At 40.4% G+C, this 7684-nt stretch overlaps 1 protein-coding gene across 3 annotated transcripts in view; it reads right to left on the bottom strand.

The window, feature by feature from the left end:
* Positions 1 to 3488: 3488 nt before the first annotated feature.
* The window catches only part of FRMD6 (FERM domain containing 6), a 75878-nt gene continuing 71682 nt past the window's right edge, over positions 3489 to 7684 (bottom strand). For 2 of the 3 annotated variants that reach the window (XM_024734724.1, XM_024734725.1), the window contains exon 14: positions 3612 to 6585. In XM_024734724.1, the coding sequence (XP_024590492.1) occupies positions 6301 to 6585 (285 nt within the window). In that variant the 3' untranslated portion in view covers positions 3612 to 6300. Of the gene's footprint in view, positions 3533 to 3611; positions 6586 to 7684 lie in introns of those variants that run through there. The other variant, XR_003001774.1, reaches the window with a different exon arrangement.

Raw genomic sequence — 7684 nt, 5'->3', positions numbered from 1 at the left:
GGGCAGTGATAAGGCTCATCTTTTTCTCCTTTTGGGGCTTAACACTACTGCATTAGCTGTTGTTGAATGTATAAAAAACATTTTCATGCATATTTTTGGGTTTTTAGCTGTTTAAGGTGAGAGGGTAAAACTGGTTCTGATTACCCCTTCATGGTTAAAATGTTTCATTTGGGATTTTGATTGGAACTGATGGGAAAAATTGACACATTATTGAGTCTTTCCTTTTAGGAACATGGTATATTTATTTAGGCCTTCTTTTAATTTCTCCAGTGGATTTTATGGTCTTCCACATTTATATTGATGTTGCATTTAAAGGCCCCAGTATAGGCTCCTTATATTCTCTCTTATAGCACCTTATTTATACCCTGTAGCAAATCAGGGATAGAATCTAAGACCCCGGGGCTTCTGCTTTGCCGGGAAGCTCTTACACGGATCCACTTCCTCCCATCCCTGTAGATCAGAAGGAGAGGGTCTCTGACTTGACCTTAGGTGTTGGCTTCATTCCAGCTGACTCTTTCATGATGGCAGACCAGGGTTGAGCAGCTCTGAACTAGGGCCTGGGGTGTGCATGTGAAAACACTAGAAGCACCCTTCGTGGAACCCCAAGGTAGAAACTGGCTTAGAGATGCTTCATTTGGGCATGGTTGGCCCGAAGCTTTGTTTCCACGTTTATGTATAGCTGGATATGAATGTACTCTGAGAAGAACCTGAAGACTGAACTATTGGTCTTCTGGGGGGTGCTATCATCTCCATGTGTTTGTGGGGTCACTCCACCTACCTTATTTATACACTGGGCCTCTTCTTTGATAGATAATTACTAATGCACAGAAAAAATAATCATCTCTAATAATCTCTCTGGGATAAACAGGCATTTGTGGGCTAGTTAGGGAAGTTTGGGATGTGTATTCTAAATATTAAACAACCAATTTAGGAGCAAACTTGGAACATAATTCCTTCCTAAGCTGGCAGAAATCCACCTCTTGCCATAATGACAGTAATAAATTGAAGAGACCTTAACTGACTATAGTTGACACCAGATGGGTAAATACCCATCCTAAGTAATGAGTTGGTTAATTATACCAGTGCCATGTTTATAGACCTTCGATTAATCTCTTGAGAGTATATGACTCCATCACCTACAATGGCTCATAGCATCTAAGCAGGACTTTTCAGAGCTCAGGCTCCTCCATTAAGTCAAAATATATGTCTTAAGAATCAAAGGGTTGGGTGGAATTTAGCTTACTATTTTCATTACACCTCTGTGTGGGGATCAACTTGTATAAAGCATCAGAGAAATGATGAGGCAAATCAAACAGCGACAGGGAGGAGATTTTAAAATATTTTACTGGTACTCACATAACCGCCACCCTCATACTTAGCCAGACTTGGTCATATTTATGTAACACCCAGGTCTCTAGTATGTCGGTGCATTCAGACTTTCTGAAACAGTGAGTTCAGTGCCTCACTCTCTGACAGTTATGTTGGCAAAAAGAAAACAATGCCACTCTCACAAAATGCAATGCACCTGGACACTCTGGAGACCCAACCCATCCCACGTGTGGATCACTCTAGTTCAGGAGCAGATAACTGGTTGGTCCATATTGCTTGGGCTCACCTAATGACTACTAGGTTATAACCCTGATGCACGTAAGCATCACTTGCAGAACTTTTACTGGCACCATGCCCACCGCAGACAAAACAGATCAGCAGCTCTGGTCTGGGCCCCAGGCATTGTTCTCTATCATTCTAATGTGCAGCCAGGGTTGAGAACCACTGCTGGAGACTAGAGTAGTTGAAGCCATTGTGCCAATTTTCAAAGTATTCATGCAGAGTATATTTTAATTCATAATATAAAGCAGTAATGAACTCTTTAGTTCTCTCAAGATTATTGCCAAGTATGGCAAAATTGCCTATTTCTCCAGTTTTTAGCTTTGGAGGTGACCACGTTGTGTGTGTGTATGTCTGTGAGACAATCCTGCTATTCTGCTTCCTACGTAGCTTTTGCATCTTTTCCTTTGCCTCCCTGATGCCACATCCTTAGTTCAAATCGTTGTCTCTCTAGTCTTGCTGCTCCCTCCCCAGCCCTACCTGCACTGTTCCCATTATTTCTCTCAAACTCCAAACACATCTTTCTTCTTATAACCCTCTTCAATGGCTCCCTGCTGTCCAGACACTCAGTGTCTTCACCTCTCGTGAGTAGGCTGGGGGGATCCAAAGCCTCTCGTGAGTAGGCTGGGGGGATCATTACTTTAACCAAAGGGCCCCTCGCAAGTCCTGAATGAGCACTGTTGTCCCCAGCTTCTAAGCCCCTGCCTGGACAGCTTGTACCTCACCCATCCTGCCAGAGGTCCCCATTCAAGGCTCTTCTGAATAAAAGCTTCTCTGATCTTGCCACCTCCCACTCCCAGCTCCTAGGTCTTCACTGCCTATGTCAAAGCAACATCTGATTACGCCTTGTGTCTGGCAGATAGTGGGTGCTCCAAAAGAAACAGTAAACAAATAAACTCCATTTTTCACAGTATCAAAATTGTGAGTTTGTCTTTCCTATTAGATACTGAGTTTTCTCTGAGAACACCGGGTAACGTGGTGTATGTAGTAGAGAAAGCAAAGCCCTTGGAGACGAATTTATGTTGAAAACTCTGCTCTATCACTTACTAGTGACAGGATCTTGGGCAAATCGAACTGCTTCCTCAGCTGCATAATGAGGGTGATGACACCTTGAAGGGCTGTGAGGATTAGCCGTGACTTGTATGGTACCAGACACATAGTAGGTGCCCATATATTTCCTCCCCTTGCCTCCAACTGACACAACTTACCAGATACTCTGCGAAATTCATGGACAACACCCTGCTAGAAAGCTTCTGCTTTGTACCTTATGCTTCCAAATGACCAAATGACTCAATTCTATAAAAGTTAAATGTTTGTTAGAAGACTTGAGAACCCTCTTCTCTCCCACCCTAGTCATCAGGGGCATATTATACCCATTACCTTATTTAATCCCCAACAGTCCTTTGAAGTATCCCTGTTTTACAGCCGAGAAAGCTGGAGCAAAGACAAGACAACGGATTCTCCTTTAGGAGCAGGGCTCTATACTTTATGTCATGTTGCTCTCACATTTGGTCTTGTGAATGCATGCTTTTAAGTGCAATCACTCATTATTCTGAAATTAGAACCAATATTCCAATAATGTCTGTAGAATGGGTAAAAGTTAAAGTAGCTATTTTATTGTTATTAAAATATTATTATATTTTAAGGAGAGTCCTTTCAGCCCCACACTTTGGGACTGAATAGTGGCTGACTGCCACACCCTCTCAGACGGAGCCTCTTGGAGCCTTGGTTCCTTCATCCCTAACTTGAGAAGAAGAATAGTACCTGCCTTATGGGAATACAAGGATTCAATGAGTTAACACATGAGTTTCTAACACACGTGCAGCGGGATGTGGCACATGGCAGGGCTCAGCATCGGCTATTAGCATCATCTCCACAAGGGCCATTTTGCTCAGAATTCTACCAGGTTGTCCTTTAACGTGCTCTATTATAGGAAAGAAGAACAAAAAGAGAACATTCACTCTTGCATAACTGAGAACTCAATTTAAAAAAGGCACTTTAAAGACAAATAAAAAGTAACTTTATTGACTGCTAATCTTACCATGAAATTCCTATAAGAATAATTACAAAATAATGCAGTTTTTTTTCCACACACTTTTGGTATCATCTTGATATGATGATCCTTTCACAGAAAGGATTATTTACAGTTTATGTAGATATAAAGTTCATTGTTGCAAATACAAATGTAGATGTATAGAGGCAATATATACCAAATTGGTATACTGAGTAGCAATGGATATTAACAAATGCAGAATAAATAACAGCTTTATACTTCTCCTTTTTTATTTTTAAAACAATTTCCAAATACAAAAATGTAGATATTCAAAATGGATTTTCACATACATATATATAATTCTGCTGCAAACAGTGGATCAAAAAGCAAAAATGTCCTTAGCATGTTTCATTTTTGAAAACCCACAAGACTATTCATAAATGCAATTAGAAAGAGGGTGTGCAAAACCACCAACGATGCTGGAAAAACCCTAAAGACCTGATTCTGTTTGAAGTAGAGAGAAAATAAAGTATAAAGCACTATGTACTTAATTAAATATATTTTTTCTTAATGTTTAAACAAGAAACACTAGGAGCTAAGGAAATGTACCACATTATGAGCTGGGCTCTTTAGAGTCAAACTTCATCAGGATTTGTCTCTTAAACATCTGTAAGAAATGGTGGATTATTTAATGACATAAGTAAAATAGTCATTAGATGATCCTTTCATACTTTCATCTTTTTATACAAAGACTGAGACACTTTTATACATTCTGATACCTGAAACTTTGGTTCTTTCAAACATTTCATAAAAGCAAAATCATTTCATGACTATAGAGTGTCATAGAGTTTTTTTCCTTTTAAAGTGTCAAGTTAAGCCAATTTGGCCAGGCTTGTGTGTACACACTGCCCTGTCATGTCCACGGCGGCGGCATGCTAGGGACAGTACAGGTGGAGTTTGTTCTCGTTCTCCATGTGTTTATAATACTGACTCCCATCCATGGGGAACACTGCAGATGCTGCCGTACCCTAAGTCTATTTCTTTGTTACCTGAAAACTTAATTTTGTATAAAAATATGACTGTTTCTTTAGAAAATAATATAGTTTTTTTTAATAAAACCTGGTAGATAGAAAAAATGGTATATCAAAATATGGTAAACAAATGTTGTAAAATATGAAATCATTAAAAACATCTCATAGAAAGACATTGTGCTAAAGTACTTTCCTGAAGTGTGAGCAACACTGTTACTGTACATCTAAAGGTTATTAAGTTCATTCTCCTGACTTGGTTTCATTATATATCCTAACAGCAGTGGCAGTAACTGTCTTAAAAATGGTTCTTTCTCAAACACTAACATTTTCTGTATACTTCAAAATTAATGAAAAAGATATCCTCTGGATCGGTGGTTTTCAATCCTGTTACATACTAGCTCCATCTGGAAACTTTAAAAGAAAAGGCAACTCCACCTGGGTCTCACCGCAAGGGACTGATTTAATTCATTCAAGGTGGGACCCAGACATTGTTATTTTTTTAAAGCTCCCCAGATAATTCTATGATGCAACCAGGGTTGAGAACTATGGCAAAAGACACATGAGAAAACAGTTGTTCTTAACTCTGTATCTATCAACTGATTGTCTGTAGGCATCATTCATTTGATGACATATCCTCTGTACCAAACAAGAAAGACCATGTATATGAGATAGTCATGGGAGCCAAAATGAAAAGTTAGTAAGCTTTAAATACATATAAACACACACAGTCTCATATATTTACATATGTATAACAGGTACGTATAGTTAGGGTATTTTGGTTAAGCAGAAACCAGCATGACCATACTTTGCTCTTGATTTAAAAAAAAAAAAATCCACCAAGTACAGACATATTTTAAGACATTTCCATAGTTTTAACAGAAACTGGTTTTGGAAACTCCACAAAATTCATATGGCATGAACACAACTGATCCGTTACTTGGACAAGGGGCTCAGCTGAGTCCTAGGGCTTTCTGGAAGAGCAGGAGGATGACGTGGCACTGACCAGGTGTGAAGGAGTCACAAGGCATCACGGCATGCACGGTCTTTTGGTTATTGCTTGACTCACATCTTCTTGGCCCTCGGCTGCCCTTCTGGTGGAGGCATCTTTGGCGTGCTGGATTTTGACTGCTTCGTTCGTGTTCACTTTGGTACAGCCCCAGTGGGGTGGCAATGGCTGTGAGTAGGTGACGGTCTCTCTACTAAAAAATGAGAGCCTCTTCTCTCTCTCTTCCCTCCAACCACCGGCATTTCATGACGGAGTGGTAAAAAAATGTACAAGCAAACAAAGGAACCCAACAACATCTTTCACATGATAAAAAGAAAAAAAGTGTTGTTACACGTAACTGAACTGGGAAACAAAACAATGAACAAACACACCACAGTTGGACATTCTGAAGGCTTGGTAACCAGTAAAGCACATTTCCTTCCAAAGGATCAGTGAACTTCTGGGCACTTGTCTTGTGTACATTCTCTGTAGTCCTTTTACTTCTGTGTAATACTTAAAGTGCAACTGTCCCTCAGCTTTTATTTCTGTCGCAAATATTATAAAGAAAAAGCTATGTTTGGGGTGAAGAAAATATGGCACAGTAATAGGTAAAGAAAGAACCCATGGCTTTCACAGCCTCTAGCGAACAGCAGGCTGTCTGTACAGCTGCACATAGACGTCCTTTATACAACAAACTCTGGAACTTCATCGTGGGTGAGATCCAGAGAAAAGTATTTGCTGGTTCTTTTGACTGGAAAAGCATCTTGGATGTTGACACACTGCTGAGCCAAGCAGCTGCTGCAATAGAGGCCTTCCTCATCTAGTTCATGGCCACACCCAAAGGTATAACTCTGAGCAGTGTCCTGACACAGCCCTGCAATGCGCAAAAAGTCTTTCTGATACAGTCTGATGTCATCGAGGCTCAAGCTATGTCGATCGGTGGAGGTCTTTGGCTTTCGACATATAGTCTACAAGACAAGAGAAGGTTGAAACAACTTTAAGAGCATAGACTAAAGCAAAAGTTTAGCACTATTTGCCTTGTACAGAGAGAAGCTGCAAAATCATAAAAGGTTAAGGAATCCTTATATGTTAGGAAGTGGTTCCCAGTCTGTGGTTTGTGGGCCCTGAGGCCCTGTGGAGCAAAACGTCACTACCACCACCACCAAATAATAGCAGCTAGCATTTACTGAGCCCTTATTGTGTGCTAGACCCTAGAATTCATTTAATCTTCCCATCAGTCTGTGAGCCAGGTGCTATTATTTTCCCCGCTCTACAGATGAATAACCCAAGGCACAGGGAAGTCAGTGCAATGTGAATCCAACTGTCTCTAGCATCTCAGAAACCAAGCAGTTATCTTAAAATCAGGTTGCAGAGGTAAAGATACTGTTTCTGGGTTTTTCCATGAGGATATGGCAATTCAGCACGGCAACACTCTCATGCTGAGGTCTATTATTCTTTTAATAAGAAATGGGAAAACAAACCAATTATTACTCAAGAAACACAGTTTAAAAACTGTTTTTTCAAAAGCCACAATTCTTGGGTAGAAAAATAACACGAAGTGCTCTTGGTATAGCAAATGTTGGGAGACAGCCCCAGGATAAAGAGGTGGGCTCCCGAACACTGCAAGAGGTCACACTCTGACAAATGCTCCACACAGCAGGTAGCAGACTTTTAGAACTCATTATCCCAAGAGGTGGTTCCAGCTGAAAATATAAGTAGGTTAAAAAATGGTTCCAATAATTACATGAATGGAAGATCCTTAATGGTTACTTAATGAAAAGAGGCATTACAGTTCTAATCTACTTTTGCGGCTGAAACCACAAAGGCCAGCCTTGTTAGAATAAGATATCATTTTTGCTGGAGGCAAAAGTACCAGGAAGAAAGAACAGAGCCTGAGCTCAACAACGTTTTCTTGGAAGGGTCAGGTCTGAGAGCCTCCTGAAGATGACGATCCTTGTACTGACATCTTCTGAGGCTCCACTGAAATTTCACATAGAATTCATCAGGTCATCGCCACAAAGCATCAAGGCAGGCACACGAATGCTCTTCCCATCTGGTAGATGTGGA

The sequence above is a fragment of the Neophocaena asiaeorientalis genome, unplaced genomic scaffold, assembly GCF_003031525.2.
Source record: "Neophocaena asiaeorientalis asiaeorientalis breed wild unplaced genomic scaffold, Neophocaena_asiaeorientalis_V1.1 scaffold547, whole genome shotgun sequence".
NCBI lineage: Eukaryota > Metazoa > Chordata > Mammalia > Artiodactyla > Phocoenidae > Neophocaena > Neophocaena asiaeorientalis.
The sequence above is the reverse complement of the archived record's forward strand: the minus strand, read 5'-3'. Positions and strand labels throughout refer to the sequence as shown.